We start from the raw sequence: 24,297 nt of genomic DNA, 5'->3' as shown, positions 1-24,297 counted from the left end.
TCTGTTTGTTTGTTCTCATGTCAGTTCATCTTAAGCCCCTTTCACACAGCCGGCAAATGTTGGGCCTTTTTTCAGCCTCGCTGTCTGTATAAAAGTTACAAAAACAGAGTTGTTCTGCCTTCAAGGCCGGCAGCTGGAGTAGTCACAAAGCCCTAAAAGAGCAGAATTAACGTCTACGTACACATAAATGAGAGCCGGCATGGCGGGACTACATGCAGTAGTGATGTTTGAGTCGACCCACATACAATATCACCATACATATCATTACATTTTTCAGTTTTTCACACATATTGTACATTAATCAAAGACTGTTAATCATGTATCACTGTTTCCATCAGCTGATCTAAAATGTATATTTGTTCTAGGCTGATTCAGAATTATTCCATGACCCAAAAATTGAATTCCTTCTGATTTATAATGGGGGTTTCGTCTTGGTGGGGGGCTAGTCCAAAATTGACTCCAGCTGGACTAAAAACAAACATCAAAGGCAATGAAATTGTGATTCATATAAAAAAAAGAAGACATTTTGCTATTTTCTTTTTAGGTGAGTCATAAGTAAATTAACAGATAATTTATTTTATTCCCTGAATCAACCTGTGCAGATGTCCTTCTGTAGAAAATCAACAACCAATGGGAACTCAATTATTTGTTTTGGCACAAATGTGCATCACATTAGCTGAAGGGAAGGCAGACTAGCCGATTTCCAGCTAACTTTTCCTCTCTTTGGTAAGTGTTTGGTGATTTTGTTTCTTATTAAATGTCAAAGCCGAAGCTGTGGTAAAAGAAGCAGCAAATGCCTGACAAGCCAAAAGAAAAACAAGAAAAGAAAAAGAAGAAAGGAGATCTACAGACGACTCAAACCCAATCTGCAATCATGGAGACACTTAGAAACCTGAGTAGGCAAATTACATGGATCAAGCTATGGGAAAGGCTCTGGCCAAACCTTTTGGAGAGACCGAGAAAAACGTTCAACAGCTGCCCGACCGCTAAGAGGCACATTTTCAAACTATGAACAAACAGGTAGAATTGGATGTTAAATGGCTGAATGCCAACGGAACAAGCAATTTAAACATGAAGCTTGAACTCTTGGAGACATAACTCCTAGAAGACAGGGGGAGAAGGGACAATGAGCTAAGTTTTAGATAAAATCATGGGGGACTGATTCTGTTTGTCATATATGTCCTGTGAAGTTTATATTTCTGTCTGTATCCATATTTTTTATAATCAATTCACATTGATTGTATTGTATGATCACAATAAAAAGATTAGTCTCACTGGTGAGTGTTTATTCCTTACTGTGAGGCGGTTGTCTTTTACCCCTTTGGCCAAGTTAAAGCCACCACACTAATGGTGTTTTTCCATTACGTAGTACCTGCTTGACTCAGTGCCCTGTCCCCCTTTTTCCATTGCAGATTTACTACTGCGTGAGGCGAGCGTGGCTGGTCGTCATAGTGACGCCACAGTTAACTGCCGTGGCCTAACACGACACACACACAGAACAACGAAAGTGCGTTGTTTTGGATTCTCGGCATGTGGCTGTTTGCCACAGCCAGATGAAAAATTTTGTTTCAAAAGAAACTAAAGGCAGCCAAAAAAACGCTGCTGGCTAAACTATTTAAAAACGACGGGTTTGTTCAGGACACCCCTGTCCGTGGCTAGTGATGATGACGCAGCGGTTAGTTACGATTCTCTCCGACCAATCAGTAGTCTGCAGGTTGTCACCTTTTGGTATCTCTTCAGCTCGCTTGGAACCTCAACAGAGGTGATGCTAAAAAAATTACCTGTTGATAAGTACCAGGGACTTTTTTCATAATGGACAACCAACACATGCGAGTAGATTCGAGCAGGTACCATGTTATGGAAAAAACACCATAAGTTCTCCAGGAGCCACAACAGAAGAGGTGAAGAAGACCTTATTGGTTTTTACTCTGTCTGTAATATAATTAGGTTTTATTTGTAGGTAGCTTACTGTCTAAAGGGATGAGATGTGTAAACAGCGAGGTGTACATAATAAAGTGGACACTGAGCGAATGTGCGTTGTTATTTAAGTACATGAATATATATTCATTTGACTCTTGTATTTAAGAGCTAAATATAGTTCTAATGTGTGTAAATATATCAATTATGAGCATTGAAGTATACCTTTTTACAACATATGCATATACTTCTTACCATAGGAGGTGACTTTAGGTTGCTCTCTTGTAGAAACTCTTCCAGCGACACCATCTCACTTCCAGGGGAAGATGGACGGGTCTTAGACCTAACCCCGCCTCCGCGCTGTGGTTGTGCCCTCTGCGGTGTGTGGTCGTATGGAAGAGTGGAACTACGTGACAGAGTCTGTTGTGATTGGCTGAGACCCATGACATCATCACTTGAGAGGCTTGCTGGGCGAGCCTGACGATCTGATGCGTCTAAGACGGTTAAAAATATTAAATAACAGCAAAAACTATATTCATACAAATATTCTTACTGAAGAAATGGGCATACCTCTGCAGTTGACAGGTGAGTTGGAGCTGGAGGTGTTGTGGCTGAAGTCTGCCGACCCCGGGCGACCTCCCACATTGCCATGTTGATCAAACACAGAGTCAGAGGAGTTGTGGCGGGAGTCTTCATCAAAAAACAGCCCTGAAATTTTAATATACGAATAATCATAAACACGCTCCCATTCCTACTGACGTCCAAATAACATCTTATGTATTAATAACTTGGCTTGCCTCTGGGCCTGCGGCCGGGGCCTTGTCCCGGTCTGGAGCTTGAGTCCTTAGTTAGGCCCAAAGCAGATGAATGATGGCTTGGAGTAGAGCTCAGAGCTTTATGGATCTGACCTGGGGGCAGGAAACTCAGAGGTTAGTCTGCCAGGAGCACACCAATGTCTTATTGTTGTATTATAGTTATTCATATTCAAGCTAAAAAACATACTTTCGCCTAATAATATAATGCACCTTTGCTTCCTTGATCATCCTTATATAATGCTTAAATTCTTCATATTTTATATACTGCTTTATTTATACAAGTAATTGAGACAAAGGGTCTCATTCACAAGAGAGACATGCTGAGACCTGCTTGATATTAACGTTAATGCTATTTAAATATCTCCTTTTATCTCAAATGCCAGAGGATTTATCTAAACCACAACTATTTGTGAAAGGAAGCAATAGAAGACAACGGTATTTGGCCTTTGCTTTGACAAAGTACACATATTGCTCTTCCCTTTCCATTGTCTTAATTTAGTTTTGCATGAAGACGTAACTGCCACTGTCAACACTAAACCTGTCTGATTAAGTAACAGGTTGAAATGTGTGAACTAAATGAAAATTGAAATGATTTCAGCTTTTGATTTCACATTAAATCCAAGCAGGTGGTTTACAACAATGTACAGGCTATGAGTCTTGTTTATTTTACAAAGATTATACCAAGTTAACATGTATGTGAAATTGATAACACCTTAAACCTCAATTTAACTTTAATCCTAATCAACGTGCTCAGTTTTCCTGCTGGATTCACAACATTTTCATTGAATAATATCATCATAAATATATTCGGTACCTTGTCCATCCTCTCCATTGACACTGTCACTGCTGCCTCCTGGAGTACTGGTACGATGAACACCCCGGCCTCTGTCAGTCAAACCTGCAGACCAATCAGAATGTTGTTAAGAACCATTTGGGACCTGTGTGGCATAGCATGACCATAGGATGTGTGGCTGCGTAACATTAAGTAGCAAGAAAGCCAAGCAAGACATTAGGAATCCATTCATTGATACAGGCACGCTGGAAGCTCACAAATAACTGTGATAAGTGTTATTTTTCAGTAAATGCTCATTCTATTTAGACATGACTGGATATGTCTAATCAATATTAAGGTACAGTGGTAAGCGACATCTCTGTGCGTCATAGTGAGTCATCTAACTACCAAGACAATGAAGGCGTGAACATGAATGCACCCAAGAAAAACACAGCTTCTCTGATGCAAACTCCTGCCATGTGCCATCTTGAAAATAGTGGGGACAAAACACCTGAGCCAAACACAAAATCCCTGTAAATGTTTTTTTGGCATTAAAAGGTTAAAATTAAAAACTGAGCCCAAATTTCACTTGATGCAGTGTATATAACAGTTGCTCTCCGTTAAAAGTCTGCATCCGGCTTTCATCATTCTTATGCTCTTATAGGAATAGTCTAAAAGTAATATAGTAATTTATCATATACTAAAATAGTAATTTTGCGAAAGTGGGGGAATCCATAATGCCTTAGTTATTGTAAATGACTTCCTCTTTACCCGATATAAAGTGAGACTGTAACTCTTCCCCTCTTTTACCATTTCATCATGTGCTTACTTCTTGTTTTACGTTGTCAAGAAATTGAATTGCAATTTTTATTTTGGACATGCTATTACGTAGATAATATAAAGTAAAGTAGAGCCCTAAAGTCAGTGAACTGACTGAGTAAGTAATGTTAGTGACACTGGTGTCTCTGAGCTAACAGTAGCTAATATTAGCCATCATATGCTACTGGTCATAGCAGAACAAGTAAGGCTGTGAAGACAAAATCCGGGAGTGTGTTAAATATAGCATGTCCATGTTTTATTGCTTATGATTTAGCTTTTCATGTGGAGAAGAATTAAAGTATAATTTATTTTCTTTTTTTAGTGACAGTCTTGCTTAAAGATGATTTGATTTTTATCTTCGCGAGCGCAGCTTTAAAGATGCTGATATTAGCGTAAAACATTGGTGTAAAAGCCCATACATGCTTTTAGCGCTTAAAAAGCTCATTTCAGACAGAGGATTGATAGACAAAGGGTTAATCCAAGTGACAGACAGAAAATGTTGATAAAGGTTCTCGGTGAGGAGTTTGCAAAGCATGCTTACTGCTGACTGAATTAAGAGAAAACTGAGCGGCAAAGCTTTGTGAAGCGAACAGCTCTATCTTCAACTCACAGCGGCAAACAGACCGAAATCTGCTCTTGATACAGAAATCAATCTTCATCAAGACCCCAGGTTAAAAACAATAAGTGAGGTGACCGCACACAGGCACACAAACACACAATTATAATATAATAAGATTCTAGTCAAAAATAAACAACTGTTCAAGGACATGCAGATATATGCGGGCAAGCATGGCGTGCGCACATGTTCACACACACACATAAACCATCTATAAATGAGCATACTTACTACTTACTAGAAATACTGGCTGGCTCACACCCGCAAAGTACCCTGTTTGTGTTTATCTGTATGCTTAAGGAGCGTGTAATTTGTGACTGCATTAGTGTTTATGAAGTACATGCATTTGTGCATTTTTGTGTGAAGTACTGAAAATCACACTGATGAGTGTTGTAGAAATGTCTGATGTGGAGGCGGCGGTGAAGATGATGATGATGTTTGCATAAAAAGGATGATGATGAGGAGGAGGATTTTAGAATACGCCATTTGGTGAGATTGGCTGGCTAGTGATGACGTCAGCTGTGATGTCAGTGGAAGACCAGAATTGCAGTCTTCTAGTGAGAGAGAGGGAGGGACGGGAGGAGGAGGGGAGGAGTTTTTCTTGACTTTTACTGCGGAGAAAACTGAAGCGTTTTGGGGTGTTGGGAGCTGAGATGGAGAGAATGGAGAGAGATAGGAGGGAGAGATGGAGAAATGTAAAGAAAACAATGAAATAATGACTGAGAAAATTGAAAAACAAACAGTTGATCAAGAAGTCATTAAGTAGGTAATTGATAGAATGCAAAATTATAGATATCATGCAAGAAAATACACACATTAAAACAAGAAAACAGAAACATTAAAACAAGAAAACAGAAACCCAGTCAGAAAGTAAAATGCATCATGCGTCAGATTCAAGACTGACCTCAACTCACTCTGAATTTACAAAGCATGACTACTGGTGAAAAGCTCAGTGCACAGGAAATGGCAGATAAAAAATGTTGGCATACCACTGGTCTATATTGAGAGTGAGATAGCAAGACATATGTTAATGTATAGTAATAGGCAAGATGTGTTGTTTATGGTTCAGTGTAGGGCTGTGCAATTAATTGAATTTCGGTGTCGGTTTCGATTCCGGCTCCCAACGATTATCAAAATAGTACAACCGAGTAAAAACGATTATTTTGCCATGTTCTGTTTTGTAATTTCCTCGTGTGTTCTGAATGGCGCGCGCGCACACACGTCATGCGCACATCCGCCCCTCCCGAAGCCAAACGCTTTCAGCCTACGCTGTCAGGGAGGCAGGTCGCGTGCATGTTACCCGCTGGAATTTAAAAACTTAGCGAGAGTAAAGATGGCAGAAGGAGGGCAGCCACAGCAGCGTATGGTAAGCAAAAAAAGGCAAAACCAACTCCGTTGTCTGGGAACAGTTTGGCTTCGAGGAGTCCAACGACGAGCAGAAACATGCTACGTGCAAGATTTGCTCCATGGTAGTGGCTGCAAGTAAAGGGAACACCTCGGCTTTCAAAACTGGCAAGAGAATACCTCTGCATTCCAGCTCCAAGTTCCTCTTCAGAGAGGGTCTTTAGTACAAGTGGAAACATTGTCACCTGCTTGCGTTCATCTCTTAAACCAGATAATGTTAACAGATTGGTGTTTCTGGCTAGAAACATTTAAGAGATTATTTTAGTAACCCTACTAACATGGTGATTTAAATAATTTTGTTGTCTTTAGTTAACCTTTTTGCTGTTAATGCTGGGGCCTGATGATGGGCCAGCCTTTTATATTCGTTAATTGAGATGCTGGAATTTGTTTATATTTTGCCAAAATGTTGCCTACTTGTTTTAAAGAGATTGTGGAAGTAAATACAGGGAATAAATACTTTTATACTTTGATTTGAAATTTATATTTATATTTATTTTAATAGTTCAAAAAGTACAATAAATGTTCAATGTTTTAAGAATTGTTGAAAGGTGTCTTTTTATTAAATGCAACACGTTTCCAAAGTCATGTGAAATAATCGTGTTACATAATCGTGATTTCAATATTGACCAAAATAATCGTGATTATGTTTTTTCCCAAAATCGAGCAGCCCTAGTTCAGTGTATCTCCTTAAATAAGATAAATAACAATTTCAAAATTTAGATTTAAAAGCCACTAAGAGTGAATTGAGCTCAGCCATGAGTAGAATTCCATCTAAGAGTAGAGCACTAAAAAAGATAACCCAAGGAAAAAGAATCATAAACAATGTTTATGTACCATGCATTAGAACCACAGATATAGAAAGAGTACTGGATCCAGCGTCCGAAGGAGAGCCCTTTCATACCAATAAGAAAAGTTGCTCAGAGACGCATGAAGCCCAAAAAATTAAAATCCAACTGCCGTGTATAAAACTACCCGGGCAATCCGCATTGCTGGGGAAGAGAAGGAGCACTGGAGACTTTCGCTGGCCGAGTTGGTACTTCTGGTTAAGCGCTCCGCCGACTTGAATAGGGATGACGTCAGTTAATCGGGTGACTCTTCTAGACTTTCCAAATGTTACTGGACAGAATGGATCAAATTCTAATCGTGAAGTCATTTTTGAGGGTTGTGAAAATTAATCCACAGATTTACAGATGTTTATTTTGCTTTTATTCTTTTTTTTTTTAACTTTATTTAAGTCTATAAGAAAAGGTATTTTTTGGCCCCATAGCATCAAGTGACGGACCAGGAAGATGTAATTCCAGGGTTTGGCCACTACGTCAAACCGACTTCTAAGCCTACTGCGTCAGCCTAACTTCACCCAAGTTCTATTATTGGGGGAAAATGATTTATCAGGTCCTACAGTGTGAAGTGGTTCTGTAACTTCTTAACCAGACAAAAAAGGAAGAGCAGGGCAAGTGAAGTCAGTCAGCCCTAGTTATCTAGCTATACTGCCATGGCTTACTGCAAAAAACATTTGCTAGTTGACCTCCTGAAGCATGGCCAATTTGTGCTGTTGAGATATAACGTGAGAGAGAACACATTGGATCTGTCTGACAAATAGGAAACTTGCTGCTTTAGGATCATGCACATTGCAATCTTTGTCAGGGTCAGCTTCAGCTCTGCCCGTGGTAAGGGTTTTATTTCAGTTTGGAGGAAAACCAAAAATATCCAAGTTTGTAATTAATGCAATAGAAACCTACTTTAGAACATTCAATAATACCTCTGCGTACTATTGATATTTTTTACTGTAGGATCGGATCCTTGTTAATATAAAAACACAGCAGAGAACAGGTACAGTGGATGTTAATAGATGTGGGAAACAGAGGTGTAAAGAAAGTTATGTCAGTCAGTTATGTGCTGGTTAACAGTGCCCTCTACAGGTGCAGATAGGGGGGTGCGTCTGATAACAAGTCACCCTGTTCCATCAGCTTTGTGTTTTAGGTAACAAATAATTAGCAAGACAGTGTATTTGATATATGCTGTATGTGCATTTCCTAATAAAACACTATTTATACAGTTCTCAGGGTCCTGAGATAAAAAAAAGACCATCGCCAGACATCTCCTGGAGATAAATGCTGTATAAAGAGGGGTTTTATTATTTTCGGGATGTGTGTGTGAAAGTTTTTACCTCGGCTGATGGGTGTGAGCGCTGGACTCTGGAGTCCCAAACTGGTGCTGGAGGTGTGGTTGTTATGGCTACTGTGTGCATGGCCACTGCCCTGCGTGTCACTTCCTGTGCGCTGGGGAAGTGGTGGTGGGGTTTCAGGAGGGAGGAGGGGGGGTGGGGAAGGTAGTGGGATGTCCGGGACGCTCTTTGCTCGTTCTCTATCTTTGCCTCCTTCCTTGTCCCGGTCGGCCCCTCTCTCCCTGCTGCTGCTCTCCTTTCGGGGTTTGATCAGTTTGGCTAAAGCTTTGGCTCCAGACCACTGACTCCTCCTGACAACAAACATTAACCAGTTATATCGGGCTGTTACTGCAGAAACTTAGCAGAATGTTTGAAAAACTAAACCCAGCTATTCCATATCCTGCTGATAAAGGTATTACTTTTTAGGAGCAGGGTCATAGAACTTGTACTGGTCCATGATCTTTTCTTCTAGTTTCTCTTTCTGACGACGGAGAGCGTTCAGCTTATCACTAGATGAAGACAGACAGAGGGAAAGAAACACATTGCAATATGTTATTCATCATTCAACTTTCCAAATTCAAATTCATGATAAGTTATTGGAATCATATCGTGATGGAATTATATAACGAGATAAGGTCTAAATTTATAATAATAAGCACAAACTAACTAAAATTTCTCAGAAACTCTGTTGTGAAACTTTGGAGGCAATATCGTTTGAAGAATTACAGATTTGTTTTAATGTCACGTTATTTTTGTTCATGCATGTAAACATAGTCAGTATAAAGCTGGGGAAAAGAATAATTATTTACTTTTTTTCTATAATTTCACTTGAAACTGTTTACCACATTATTGATGAGCATTTAACCAAAATCTCATTGTAAAAGATATTTTGCAAAAACACAAATTGTCAACCCAACAATATCGATGCGATATCGATAGCAATGTATTTGGTCAAGAATATAGTGTTATCTCATTTTCTCCATAATCGACCAGCCCTAACTTTAGTATATATTGTTTTTGGAAGCACCCAGTGAACATTCCATGACATTGCATTTATTTCTGAATTTATTCGCTGTATCTTTCCTATTGGTTAAGATTGTCCACATGAATAAGATTACATGATTCAAACCAAGAAGTGCATTCTACTTGTGACAGCAGTTTGTTTCTGAGGTGAAATCATCTCTTTTTTTATCGTTACTACAATGGGAACAGCTTTGCTTTTAAGTTTGCCTTTTATTTATTTATTATCTGCTTTGCATAATGTATATGCTTGATGTACATGTTGTGTTGATAGTAACATTAAACGGACGAAACGAGAACCAATGCTTTAGTACCAGGTCAAAGGCAAAGTTCTGAAAACATGGCAACACTCGTTTTTCTACAGTATCGCAAGTAACGGGAAAGCCATTCTTCCGGACCTGACGGGGGCACCATATACGCAACAAATGTTCTAGTCTGCCGTTAAACGAAGAAGAAGAAGAATGTCTACCAATACGGAAGAACAAAGAATAGTCCCTCATTTCCATCTTTGTGTAAACAACCTTATTTCTCCACCCTTAAAGGTGTTTTATGGTGTAGTTTCAAGTGTTGATTGCTGGAGTTGCAGGTGTTCTGTGCAGTTACATGTATAGTTTCTGTTCCTGGTGATACAGCTCTTTGCTCTCCATGCTCCTCTCAAGTAGAGTGTGGTTCTGCTGACTCAGCAGGTTGATCTGACTCAGGAGGTGGTGGTTCTCCTCTTCCAGGTTCCCTTTCAGTCGACTCAACAGCTAAAGACACACATAGGGGTCAGGTCAGGAAAGTGACAAAGAGATAGTAATCCAGACTTGTAGTCCAATGGGAAAGCTGAAGTAATTTCAAGTCAAACACTGCTGTGCTACAACAAATATGCGTCACTTGCCTCTCCCCATTGCCTCGTGGTAAAATAAAAAGGCCCAGTTTACCTCACAGTGGTTGTCTAGTTTGGTCATGGTTAGATCCAGGCCCTGGTGTTGCTCCATTAGCGAATCGTATCGCGCCATCCATCGACTCTCTTCCAGCTGAGAGGAGCTTAATGAGCTTTTGAGTTCATTCATGCGCTGCTTCAACAGCTCACATTGCTCCGATTGCTGTGCTTGGCTCTCTGTAATTCTAAAAGGGGGAGATAGAAGAGAAAGAATAACAATATGAGGAAAGTCAAGTGATCAACTCGGGTAGTTGACTTTGCTCCCAGGCTCCCAAAAGATGCAATGTTAGATATGGACACATGGCCAGAATTGAATGTAAAGAAGTATTAGTTTTGACATTATGTAAAAGATGTCTGCATTCTGTGGCACAGTCAGTTTACTATTTTTCACAGCAAAACTACGAATAACAAACTTCAATCTTCTTTGTCAATATCTTACGGTGTGTATAAATATTGTACCTGTCCAGTTCTGTTTTTAGCTGTAGATTCTTCTGCTGTAGTAGCCGATTCTTTTGGATCTCCTGGTTTAGTTCCTCCTTCTCTTTTCGATTATGCCCCTCCTGCTCCTCCCATTTCTCCTTCTGCTGCAGTAAAATACAATACCTGCAGACGGACAAGAAAATTTGATTGGGACATCCATTGTTTGGTATTACAGCAATTTTGAACAAAATAGAAAAATAAATACCCTGGAAACAAAATGGAACAAATAAGTACAGCAAATTCTATGAGTTGACGAGGGTTGGGCTGTGGTTATATTAGTCCAGTGTGTTGGTGGAGGTCTCTGATCAATCACTGATCAATAATACTGTGACCTACAACCACTGGTGGTTGTAGGTCACAATATGTGTAAAAGCGGCCAATAATCAACAACAAACTAAGTATGACTTAGAACACTGTATTTGTGTGTCAATATGCTTGTTTCATATGATTTCATGCTTCTGTTTACATACTATGGAGCTTCAATTTTTGAAATTTTAAAAAGTATTAGCACAGCACCTTTTTTAAAGACACAGTATAATGAAGTTCTAATCCTGCATCTCTCTTTGTATCCTGCTACATATTAAATATATGTTTAAAAAAGACTAGGCTTTAATTAATTCAACAATGTAATCATGCTATTTTAACATTTTGATGTGTAATTAATGATACTTAGGTTTCACCTCATGGGAAATAGGAACCTGGAGCCACAAATGCTGGTCCTTAGGAGCTGCAGGGTTTATTCATGAACACACTAAAATCTACAATGAACATTTCTACGACCTCACAACTTTACCGTTTTTTTTTTATTCCCTGCACCGATGAATTTATTTGTTTTTATATGTATAAACATACACAGGGTTTTCTTTGGCATTATACAACTAATTTTTATTTGATTTAAGCTTCAATATATCTCATTACAGAAAAAGGTGCTCTAATCGCCATGTCCTTCACAGCGCTGCGGAGGAGGGTCTGCTAGTCCACTACGCATTCCCGTGAAGGGAGAAAAACGTGCTCTGGTTTCTTGGCTTTTTTTTTTAACTCTCGGTCAAGACCACCTGGCAGGAGGTTAACTGGCATCTCTCCAGCTACCAATCCACACTGCATACTTTGGTCCATACGGGTACTTGAACCAGCAACCCTGCAGTTCCCAATCCAACACCCTAAGAACTGAGCTACTCTCCAAACTAAGAATTATCAAAGACTTTCTATCTCTATACTGTTAGTAAGGTATGTTTTTCACTTACTTGCTGTGCAGCGTCCTGTGTTCACCCTCTACTGCCCTCTGTTTGCCTTTCAGTGCAGCGTGCTGACTGATCAGCTGCTCGTACTCATGCGCTTGCCTTTCGTGAACGCTCAGCAGGCGTTCATGGTCGCTGAGCACGCTTTCTCTGGCTCGCCACGCCTCCTCGCGTTGTCTCTGCCACGACTCTACCTCCGACTCCAAGGCAGTGACTTGGCCCTGCAGCACAGCATTCTGGGCCATGAGAGATGCACTCTGGGAAGAGAGTGTAGAGCTCTCCACCTAAGACATGATATCCATTAGAACAACAAAAAACATTATCTTGAGAAATATCGTAGAAATTATGTTACTGCCTCTTATTAGACCAGTTTTACAAAAATACTATGAATAAATTGGATGTTGTTTACCTGTAGTTTTGCGGTCTGTGTATGTAAGGCTGAATTCTGTTCTTGCAGGGTGGTGGTGTGTTGCTGCAGCGCCAACATCTGTTTGTTAAGAGATGTGTTCTGGTTCTCCAGCTGTTTGAGCTGCCCCTTCAATAGACTGCTCTCCATCTGCAGGGAGGCATTCTAGAGAAGACAAGGACACCAAAGCAATTAATAACTTAATCTACTAAAATCAAACATCAAAACGGTAGGAATCAAAGAAACACATCAAGTAATTAATGTGACAACTATGTTTCAATAGTTGTAAAGAAATATATATATATTTATTTACTAATTAATTGTGCAAAAAAGGTGAATTATGCAGGACTGAATTATAGTAAACTAAACATTTGCATATAATATAATTATGCTACATAACATACGGCTAAACACTAAAAAGCAGAACAAGTTGTAAATAGAAATGTATGTGATACCAAACCGGTAATAAAAGAAACTGTAATAGAATACTGTAAGGTTTTTATTCAAGAATTAAAAAAGAAAAATCTTACATTCTTTTCAACATCAATTAGATAATCTTTGATTCGTAGCAGTTCAGCAGTGGCTGACCCTTGACCCCTGTCACTTCCTGAGTGCTGCTGCGAGTTTTGGTTTTCTTCACCCTGGGAAAAAAAAAAGTTGCAACATTCAATAATACAATGCCTGATAATATGGAAAGATTTTTAGTAATAAATTCGTACGCATATCCTCACAGTGGCTATCTCAGCACGTAACATAGTGTTGAGTGTGTTGCTTTGTTGTAGTTTCTTTTCTAGACAGGAGATTTTCTCCTCTTTAATCTTCAATGTCTGTTGGACAGTTTCCTCAAGCCGAGACTCCAGCAGCCTGTACCTGCTGCCATGTACAAAAAAAAAAAAAAAAAACAGTCAATAAATTACCCTTCCGAGATTCATGTCTAGACATGAAATAATTTGAGTCTGATTAGTAACCAAAATAACAGCGCATTAGAGAGAACTACCTGTCCTCCAGTGTGTGCTCTTGCTGTAGTAGTTTCTCTCTGTTCAGTCCGATCTTCTCAAGTTCTTGATTGAGTCTCTCTAACTCAACACTCTGCTGCTGAACACTCAGTTTCTCTGACACCAATTCCTGCACACACAAGATACACAACACGCAGCTGTGAAACTCACACACATCAACAGTTGCACTCAAAATGCATCAAAAAGAATGATTTCGACAGACTTGTTGTGTGAAGCTTTTTTTCTCTTACTTCTCTCAGAGTGGCCAGAGCCCTCTTGTCAATAGTTGCCTGTTTCTGCAGCTCCTTGTGCTCCCTCTCAAACTCCCTGGCTTTGATGGACACCTCCTTCAGCCTATCTACTTCCTTCCTTAGAGTCGTGCCCTCTTTCTCTACCGTGGCCAGTTGCCGGGCTTTCTCCTCCAGCTCTGTCTCTTTACCCTCCAGCAGAGTTCTAAGCCTCCAGCTCTCCTTCTCCAGTTGCTTCCTGCCCTTTTCTGACTGCTCCAAGTCCAATTGGAGCTTCCGCCTCTCCTCTTCAACTTCCTCCCTCCTTCTCCGCTCCTCCTTCAGTTCTTCTACTTCCCTTTTCAGTTCCTCTTCTCGGGCCTGGGTCTCCTGTCTCTCTCTCTCTTCCTCCTCCCTCTCCTCTTTGCTCCTTTGTATTTCCTCCTCTAAGCGATGCTTCTCCTGGTTCAGAGCAGCAACGTTCAGCTCAATCCTCTCTGCCCTCTTCCTTTCTCCTTGTGCCTCCTCTCTGGCCTCCTCCAGCCTCCTCTGCAGATTATGTGCCTCTCTCTGTGCCTCTTTATGCTCCTCCTGTAGGGAGACCAGGCGAGCGGATGAGGAGCGCATGTTTTCCAAGGAACAGCGCAGGTCCAGGTTCTCCTGTGACAGCATGCTGTTCTCCGCCTCTTGCTTCCCCAGTCGCTGCAGTTCCCGCTGGGCCTCCTCCGCCTCCCGCTTCAACCTGTGCACCTCCTGCTCCAGGGAGGACACCTGCTTTTCTAAAGCCTCTGACCGCTCGCTGCTTGTACGTAGAGAGGCCACCTGAAAGCAAAATAGAGAAGTATTTCAAATAGGGTATTGTTTGTATCAATTCAGTTTGCTATAAAGAAAACATTATAAATAACATGTACTGTATATAAAATATGTTGTTATTATTACCTCTCTGTTCAGAGCGTCTCTGCTCCTCTCCAGCCTCGCCACCTCTCGCTCCACCTCCTCACACCTCCCTGCCCTCTCTCTCAGCCTCTCTGCCTCCTCGCTGGCTAGTTTGAGTTGGGTTTCTAATCTGGCCAGTCGAGAGCTGGTGTCAGTGATGTTCTGGTGCAGTAGGCGGTTCTCTGTTTCCACCTCGCGGACCCTCGCCTCACTGTTTGACTGAGCACGCTCCTGAAGGGACGCCACGGCATCAGCGAGGTGCTGCTTCTCACTCTCCAACTCTAAGATCTGATTGGATAAGAAGAGTGGAATACGGTGTGAACAAAAGGATAAATTGTGGTCTCTTATAATGAACATTAACAATGTCTTACCCGAGTGTGTGTGTTTGTGTTAACTACCTGTCTGTCTTTCTCCGCCCTCAGATTGTGCAGATCTCTCTCCAGACTCTGTTTTTCCTTCAATATTTCCTCTCCTAGAGACTCCATGTCCTGATTGGTCAGTCTCTCCTGGTCCAATAAACCCTGTAGACGGTCCAACTAACAAACAGACAAGATAAATATACTGTTAATTATTAGTAACACACAAATGAACAACAGCAATAGAAAAAAATATCTGTTGACCCTGTTCCCTCTAAAGACATACACACAGTATACACATACAGGTATATTCAAGCCTCCTACCTTCTTGTTGAGGCCTTGGTTCTCCCTGTCTAGCTCCTGGGTGTGGAGCTGCTGCTCCTGCAGGAGGTGGTTCTCCTCTTTCAGTCTCTCTATAGAGGATTGAAGCTCCCGGTTCTCCTTCTCCAGCTTCAACACTCGACTGGAAACACACTCGTTCAGCTCATGGACCAACGACTTACGAGCTGCAGCAGCAATACGGTTTGGACAAAGACAATAAGGGAACAACATTTCAGGAGTGGACACACAAATAACAAACAAGGTTTACCGGAGAAAAGAAGAAAAAGTGCATGTCTTACTCTCCGTGTTAGTGTCATTGTTCTTGGTCAGCTGTTCCAGCTCCCAGCCTAGATGAGCGGACTCGTTCATACTCTGTTTCTGTCCAATCTCCAGCAGCATGTTCTCCTCCACTAGCTCCTCCAACCTCCGACGTTCATTGTCCCTCTCCTGCAACACACACACACACACACACACACACACACACACACACACACACACACACACACACACACACACACACACACACACACACTTTAAATAAGCGATATTTTGTACTGACATGCAAGGAGTACAAGTACAAAAGATGGTATAGAAGTGAGATGTCTCACTCTGTAACTAAAATAGAGACCCAAACACACAGGGTGAAAACAGCATCTGCAGCAATGTGCGGTTCAGCAAAAATATGTTTTTTTTTTTAAAATGAAACCATGTAAACCTACTCTGGTACAACCTCAAAATACAATTAGGAACCTGAAAATGAGCATAATGTGAGGTCTTTAAAAGACATAAACCTAAACCTTTGGCACAAACAGTAAGCCCTCATTCATAATTCATGTTACTTTGTTCTGATATTTGGGTACAGTAATGTAGAAATGTATGAGTTATACAGCCTAGTATAATACAACCATACCATATAATACAACCATAGATTTGATAAAACTTCTAAATATGTTCATGCCAACAACAACAACAAAAACTTCAAAATAGCAGATAGATGACATTGTTGATAACTACATAGTGTAATACCATTTCCAGGTCGTGTATTTTGGCTCGAAGTAACAGGTTGTCTTTCTCCAACGTATGTAGTTTATCACAGCGCCCCCTGGAGGCTGAGACCTGCTCCTCCAACAGTACTTTTGTCTCCAGGAGAGTTAGGTTGTCCTCGCGAAGCTCCTGAATGAACCAAAGGACAAAATAAAACTAGTTTAGATTCAGTTTAATCCATTCTCCTTCATATAACATTATTATATAACGTTGTTAAGCCAAGAAAATCCTTTAGTAATCAAAACTTTTAGTAAACATGATGACATTGAAACGTTTCTTTTCATATTCTGAGAGTGATGAATACTGACAGTAAAATAAGCCATTATAAACCTATATAAAACACCCAGTCAAGCAAAAGAAAGAAAATACCGTAATATACCCTGAAACAATCAGAAACTTAAAAATACAAATTTTTGGTCATCCCTCCCAGCAATAAAATGATCACTATAAAACATGATACCCAACAGTGGGACATAATGTGTCGGTGTATAAAAAATATACTTATAATAAACTATGAAAAGCACTTAACATGAAAATAAATATATCTCCTAGAAGACTGAAGAATATTATAGTGTATTGATGTGTAGTGTGTGAAGCATGTGTTTATACCTCCATTCTGGTCTTGTAGAAGTGAACATCATTGAGTTTCTCTTTACATCTGGTCAGTTCGGCCTCCAGTCGGTCGACCCGGGCTGCTTTTTCCCTCAGCGAGTCTACCTCGTCCCGGTACACTCTGACAGAACGAGCCTCACAAGATAGTGACTGGTTCTGAACCACACATGCAAACACAATTTTCCATTAACTTGATTTGTTCAAATAATAACCTTTAATCACATTACAATTAGAACATAATACAGAACATGACAGAAAGATGGTTCAGACCAGGAAAACACACAGAAAAGTCCATATAGGTCTATTTTAGGTAATTATTGAAAGACAAATTGTGAAGTAAACTGTGTAGCAAACTGCTTTTCTTCTGGGAGTTTTCACAATTGTCCTTATAAATGGATCCTGACCTCTTGTTTCTGTCGCTGTAACTCCTGATCCAGTCGCTCCACTTCATGTTTTGAATCCATCAGCTGCTCTGTCTTCTCCTCCCTGGACACACACACACACACACACACACACACACACACACACACACACACACACACACACACACACACACACACACACACACACACACACACACACACACACACACACACACACACACACACACACACACACACACACACACACACACACACACACACACACACACACACACACACACACACACACACACACACACACACACACACACACACACCTTTATTACAATCCATCTTGTAACTTACAGTAATGATACTGTAGAAACTAACAGACTTACTGTTAGGTCTCTAATATAGCTAGCAGACAGTATATTCAGCGGGAGTGGGAGTTTATAGTTTATCTACAAATTGTTGGATCCACATATGATTATATATCAGAACTGGATAGCATAATAAGCTATGTTGGATATGTAATGAATTCCAGCTGCTGCTTATATCAACACAGTTCGGCTTTTAGCCCCATGGAAAGATCGGTTTCTGTTTGTCGTCGCTATGAGAGACACCTTTCACATTATTAGTGACATATGATACATGACATATGATCCAATGTGAACAAAACATTAGAGCAGCTTGAAATAATTTGATAAGTTGTGTTTACGTTCTTGGACACCCAGGTTTCGGATAATTTACAAAAGACTTACAGTTCTTGTCTGTATCTTCGGAGCTTGGCTTTGGTGTCAGCGAGCTCCACAGACAGATGCTGCTTCTCTTCTTTGGTCAGCTCAGACACACCCGATCCACCATTATTCAATCCCATGCCTCCAGAACTCTGCCCACGCTCTGGGCTGCTCATGCCCAGGTTCCTGAACCCTTCCTGGGGCTGTTTACTAGACAGGTAGTCCCTCTCCTGGGTCAGATTCACAATCACCTGAAGGGCAGAAGTGTGTTGTTGATAATTTCCCATTTAATTCTTGTTTTCTCATTGAAATAATATGGACAGACTGCCAACTTTCTTCTTTAAATTTTTGCTACATAAATGCATGTATGAAAAAACCTCTACAACAGCATTGCATCATTTAACACTACAAATTGGACTTTAATCACAATAATCCAACTGAATATGTAACCAAACTTACTGGATCATATCCAACTGGTCTTTGATTTTGAATAGAGTGTAATGAATAGTCTTATCTTCTTATATGTTATATGCTTATATCTTATGTTCTGATATTATTAACACAATACAAATATCAGCCTGGCAGTGGTTGTTTTGTTATTTCTATTATTACCTCACTGGCTCTGTCTCTCTGGTCAATCAGTTGCTGTAGCGATGCAGCCATGTTGCGGGACACAGGTTCTAGCTCTTCGTGTGCGAGCTCTGATCCTTCCTCCAGCCAGGATAGGTCAAGAACATTCAGCTGGTTATGGGTCACCTGCAACAGACACACAAACAATATATAATGTTGCAAAATCTGGCACAAGTTAGGCTGTATGCAACAGTTTAGTATACAGTGAGTTCCTCCTTGCACATACTGAATATTCAGTGCTCAGTCTAGCACTTTATTCTTTTTTGGTAAGAGTATGCATGTTCGTATGTAAATTGCAAGCATGTACAGTTGTCTTTAATTTGAATATTAGGTGGGTTCCTAGAGTTGGGTGGGTTCTCAGTTTGTTTCATTCCACCTGTTATTGTATGTCTTTATTTTATATGCACAAATAAAAAGATAAATACTAACAACACATTATGTCACTTTCACAGCTGCACTGTTTGATTTAAGGTAACATTTTACAGTCATTCCAGCTTGATTTGTCTGAAACATTTGGAAATCTCAGGGTATTTAAGAAAGGAATTTAAAACTTCACTGTTCTGTGAGTTGGAACAATGCTTGTCCATAAAGCAAGTAATGACAAACTCTTCAAAGTGTCCGTGGGGCTGGAGACCTTTACTAGGATGGTAAAGTCATTAACATGAATTCATCATCACATTTATCAAGCAGATACTGTAAAGTCCCAGAAGTAAAGGGCTGACCTGATATGGCTGGACTGAAGTAAATAAACAAGCTGTCTAAAAATCATATTCATATCAAAATGGATAGTCTTTAAACTGATTACTGCTGGAGTCTGAAGACTAACACTGGAGTCTATGAACAGCCAGAAAAAGCCCAAAGAGGACATTTCACATCAAATTCTGTATGTACTGTATTTAGATCACATAATGACAAGTTTATCGTTTTTATCCCAACTGACCAAACCCAAGACCGTCACTGTCCTGCTAGTCTTTATAATTTATGTTCAGTGATGATTTCAGTAAAGTTGGGAAAACTCCACAACAAGTATCTGAAATAGTGATCTACATGTATCACTGGTAGGTTTCTATTATAGGGTAGCATTGTGCTCTACTGACCTCCTGGATGTGGGAGACGATGGCGGCTTGGGTCTCAATGTCCAGCAGCTTGATCTTCTCTATCATCTCTTCCTTACGTTCACACTGACAACACACACACACACACACACACACACACACACACACACACACACACACACACACACACACACACACACACACACACACACACACACACACACACAGTTCAGCTTAAATCATTTAAAAAATCCACTATGTTGTATAATCAGCTCACACCATGGTGACACACACACACACACAGCAGGAAATTAAGGTAGCACAACAGATTTTAATAAAATTGGGGTTGTTTGTTTTTCTACGTTGCCACTGCTGAGGTATAATAGTGTTAATTTGTACAATATCAACAACGCTTTCTTTCAGCTTTATCCACCCCCATCCTCCATCTGTATTTCCATTCAGCGCTCCCTCGTGGCATCTTTCCTGTAACCAGTAGAACCAGTACAGGTTGGGTGGGAGACAAAAGGAGGGAAAGTAGGAAGAAGGGAGTGATAAAGGAAGAAACTGAACAGCCACATGCAGAAGGAAAAAGGAAAAAAATAAAAACTTTTGTGGGTTCAGAGCCATGGGAGAGGTGAAAATGAGAGACAACAAAAGCTGAACGCACTAACACACAAACAGAGAAACCACCCGCGCCCAACCTCCCACATGACTGGCCCCTCCTCTTTAATTACAGGTAAGCCAAATAACTCTTCACTCGCCATATCCGGCTGATTTGTGAATGAAATTAATTTAAAATGAATAGATTTACAAAATTAACGTGTTAACTTAAAGTATTCAAATATTACTTACAAATACAACTTACATGTACTTATACTATATATATACACACACACAAACACACACCACTGTATATAAACAGTAAATGAAACTCCACGTGCATTTTGATCATGCAGTCCCACTCTGCACCTTATCAGCAGACACACCAAACGGCTGTGCTCAGACATGCAAAACTAAATAGACACAAATACTCTTCCTGCTGTGAGACTGGGTGGTACAGTAAGCTGCTGTGTTTGGGCATGTGTGTATGTGTGTGTGAGCATGTGCGTGTTACCTGGACAGCACAGCCTAGTATCAGCAACAAAAGTCTTTTCAGCTCTTCCATGCTCTTAGCTGGAGGAAACAAAACACAGAGACGTCCAGTATATCAGACACATGCTAAGATTGAACCCTTTTTGGAGAAGAGTACAGAGCACTTCAAATTCAATAAACTACGATACTGCCAAATAAAAGTGAAAATAAAAAGTCACTTCAAGAAAAAATGTAGAACAAAAGTCCCACAGCAGGTCTTTGAATATGATGTTTGAAGAAATAATCTACAGGTTATCGGTGATTGAGACCGTTCCATTCATCAGGCAGTATTACAGTATATAATGCTACAGCTAACTTTTCACTGCGGACTACTACCAACTCTCCATTTATATTTACTTTAATCAGAATTTAAAGCATAACTCTTGCCAAAATTCAAAGGTCAAACTTTAGTTTAAAAGCATAATTAGGACGGAAGCGCTATTTTTAAGATTTACCGTACTATCGTTTTTTGGTCAAATGGCCTTTTAGTGGGAGAGCTATAGGCACTTCTATTAAAGCATCAAAATAGCTATTTTTTGAACAATAAGAAGGCTCGACACAACATGAGACTGGTCGAAGTATCAGCAGGGGCTCTACACAGGAACGCAAGCATTGAGATCATTGTTTTGTAAAAAAAAAAAATAAGAATCAATCTCAAAATGCAAACAGGAGAAAATGTCAATCTTATACGAGGCTCCTATTTCAACTACAAGCTCAATATTGTTTTTCACTAACAAAACCACTAATTATACGTGCATTTATATGGAACTAAGCTTTAAGAGCTTTCCATCTTTACTCTCCTCCCTCGACTATTTCTGACTGGAGAGATGGACGGCAACCTGAAAAACCAACAGTGAGTAGTTAAAACCTCTTTTTAGTAAAGTAAAAAGTTGCATAGGAAGATATATTAAAGCACAGACACGAGGAAGTGAAAATATGTAGCACTTCATTCGTGTAAGGGTTTATGATATGTCTTACCTGATATTGGATCCTTGGCGATGCAGAGGATGTTAGGAAGGGGCATGACTATTAATTGCTGTAAGTTCTCCTGTTGTAGAGACGATGAGGTTGGTGGGACACGGAGAAAAAGAAGACATTTTCAATTTTATGGTCATAATGATAACCATCCACAAAACGGTATTACTGACAACAAGCACCGCAGGAGCACCAGAAACTGTCCATCAGAAGCCAACAGGCAGACAACTAAAGCATTAAGTTGGGTCCTTGTTGCAAAAGCACAATGAAATATTATTAGACCTGAAAGCCACTGGGTTTTTGAGGCTGATATCCAAATCTGGGAATTAAAAAAAATACTGATTTATTGACCAATATTCGTTTTTTAACATAAACACATCAATATTTAAAAAGAATTGTGATCGAGATATGTACTGATCGGGGACATTTTACAATTGAAAAAATAAACTTGTTTTTTCAGCAGAACATTAAGCAGGAATCACTAAGGGAATCAACAGAAATGTGGGCAGATAAGTAGAATCAATAACACTAATTGGTATCAATACTATACAATCTTATCAATTTCCATCCTTAATTTCACGAAATCAGGAACAACAATTTCCTCTGACATCAACAGTTTCTAAAAGATGCTTACAATTAGTTGGGCAAAATCTTGGTTGGAAGATTGGTTATACCAGGAGAAACAAATCAAAGTCCAGCCACTGAACCAGACTTTTGCACCTATGTGTTGTGTGTGTGTGTGTGTGTGTGTGTGTGTGTGTGTGTGTGTGTGTGTGTGTGTGTGTGTGTGTGTGTGTGTGTGTGTGTGTGTGTGTCTAGGCAAGCGGCCAACAGGAAACACCCTGCTGTTGATGTGTGTGTGTGTCTGAATCAGGAAAAAAACAGCCCACCAGGAGGGAATGCTTTCCATTCCAGAATATCCTCTCCAGTCTCCAAAAACACACCCATTGTCCAGAAGGGCAGAGAAAATAATAATTTGAAACAAATTAAAATCTTACTAACTCTAATAAATCCAATGCATACACAGAAACCAGTGCATATGGGGAGACAGAGGTGCAGTGTCTTTATCCAAACATGTAATTTGACTGCCAAAGCCAGTTGTTTTGAGATTGAGATGGCGTGTGGCCTCTGACATATTGTAGGTAGCAATTGTAATTTGCTTTGGATAAAAGCGCCAGCTAAATGACATGTAATGAAATATGATGTAAAAAATGCTGATGACCCCCTGACAAAGGAAAAGGTGTGTTACTGTGGCTGCTTGGGAATGAGGGATGTAACTGTCAGCTGAGCCTGAATAATACACTTAAAAACACCCCTGCACTCTCTATGCAAAAAGATCAAAATTGCGTTGTGAGTTTGAAAACCCCATTCACATTTCATAGACTGCCACTGTACATTAGGTCACGGTCACAACTTTGTGAGATATCAAGCTCTAGTCTAGAATGTCATCTGCTAACCAGGCAAATAAATGCTAAGATCGGCTTACACCACGGTTGGAACTGAGCTGCAGGGACAGCTTTGAGGTAGTGAGTGTAGAAGTAGTGCAATACCTGCAGATACTGTTACACTGGCCTATACACCATCGGGTAATGAGAGACCCAACCAGTCTCTCTCTGACTGACTGACTGACTGACTGACTGACACACAAACACACACCCACACCCACACACACACACACAGTGAATAAAACATGCGAGCTGGCTACCAGATGTCTTTAAGGCGCAGCAGGAATTCGGCTGAAACACACCGTCAGTCTGGAAGCTTTGTCACAAAGTTTGTTTCATAGAGGAATGACTAGACAGTTGTGTTTCTCTCCTCCACGGAACGTCACTTGAACCCTGGTAAATAACTAATTTGTAACCATAATAAATCCAGTAACATAATTTCTTAAAAAAAATAAAAAATATCAAGTGATGCTTGCAAAGAGGCTGAAATCTAAAATATTAGACTTTGGATGGCTAAGGACGGGGGGGAAGCTGAAGCTAGGAGAGTGGAGAAGCTGAAGCTAACACGATGCACGACTATGAGCCTGCTACAAATGGCAAAGAAGAAGGAATAAAGAGCATGGCAATTCCCAAAGCTACCTAAGATCCGACTTTTCAGACAGATTTGACAGAATATTGGTCGCAATTGAGTGTGGGGGGAATACTACCAGCGTATTTTTACCAGTATTTCAAATACAGAAGATGATGTGGTAAGCTTCCAGGCTGAGGTAATTTTCAACTCATTTTAATACTGACACATCTTTAATGGGGAGAAAAGAGAGAGAAGTCCTGTTGAGTTATCTGTATGGTTTGTTCAGGTTGATGTTCCTACTTGGAAAAAAAGATGGCTAAGGTC

At 40.2% G+C, this 24,297-nt stretch overlaps 1 protein-coding gene across 1 annotated transcript in view; it reads right to left on the bottom strand.

Moving 5' to 3' along the window:
- The window catches only part of ccdc88c (coiled-coil domain containing 88C), a 38,560-nt gene that overhangs the window by 3,232 nt on the left and 11,031 nt on the right, over window positions 1–24,297 (bottom strand). Inside the window, exons 4-30 of the mRNA XM_034857651.1 lie at window positions 21,961–22,030; window positions 20,966–21,024; window positions 19,894–19,977; window positions 18,779–18,922; window positions 18,191–18,417; window positions 17,472–17,553; window positions 17,065–17,223; window positions 16,438–16,584; window positions 15,711–15,858; window positions 15,415–15,596; window positions 15,133–15,270; window positions 14,738–15,022; window positions 13,823–14,620; window positions 13,574–13,701; window positions 13,308–13,449; window positions 13,107–13,217; window positions 12,580–12,741; window positions 12,177–12,454; window positions 10,912–11,055; window positions 10,451–10,637; window positions 10,131–10,276; window positions 8,927–9,016; window positions 8,511–8,818; window positions 3,546–3,630; window positions 2,715–2,830; window positions 2,488–2,625; window positions 2,173–2,411 (exon numbers count right to left, since the gene is read on the bottom strand). Of these exons, the coding sequence (XP_034713542.1) occupies window positions 2,173–2,411; window positions 2,488–2,625; window positions 2,715–2,830; window positions 3,546–3,630; window positions 8,511–8,818; window positions 8,927–9,016; window positions 10,131–10,276; window positions 10,451–10,637; window positions 10,912–11,055; window positions 12,177–12,454; window positions 12,580–12,741; window positions 13,107–13,217; window positions 13,308–13,449; window positions 13,574–13,701; window positions 13,823–14,620; window positions 14,738–15,022; window positions 15,133–15,270; window positions 15,415–15,596; window positions 15,711–15,858; window positions 16,438–16,584; window positions 17,065–17,223; window positions 17,472–17,553; window positions 18,191–18,417; window positions 18,779–18,922; window positions 19,894–19,977; window positions 20,966–21,024; window positions 21,961–22,030 (4,797 nt within the window). The remainder of the gene's footprint in view (window positions 1–2,172; window positions 2,412–2,487; window positions 2,626–2,714; window positions 2,831–3,545; window positions 3,631–8,510; window positions 8,819–8,926; window positions 9,017–10,130; window positions 10,277–10,450; window positions 10,638–10,911; window positions 11,056–12,176; window positions 12,455–12,579; window positions 12,742–13,106; window positions 13,218–13,307; window positions 13,450–13,573; window positions 13,702–13,822; window positions 14,621–14,737; window positions 15,023–15,132; window positions 15,271–15,414; window positions 15,597–15,710; window positions 15,859–16,437; window positions 16,585–17,064; window positions 17,224–17,471; window positions 17,554–18,190; window positions 18,418–18,778; window positions 18,923–19,893; window positions 19,978–20,965; window positions 21,025–21,960; window positions 22,031–24,297) is intronic.

Source organism: Etheostoma cragini, chromosome 20 (genome assembly GCF_013103735.1).
Source record: "Etheostoma cragini isolate CJK2018 chromosome 20, CSU_Ecrag_1.0, whole genome shotgun sequence".
NCBI lineage: Eukaryota > Metazoa > Chordata > Actinopteri > Perciformes > Percidae > Etheostoma > Etheostoma cragini.
Note: the sequence above shows the minus strand (reverse complement) of the source record. Positions and strands in the feature narration are given on the sequence as shown.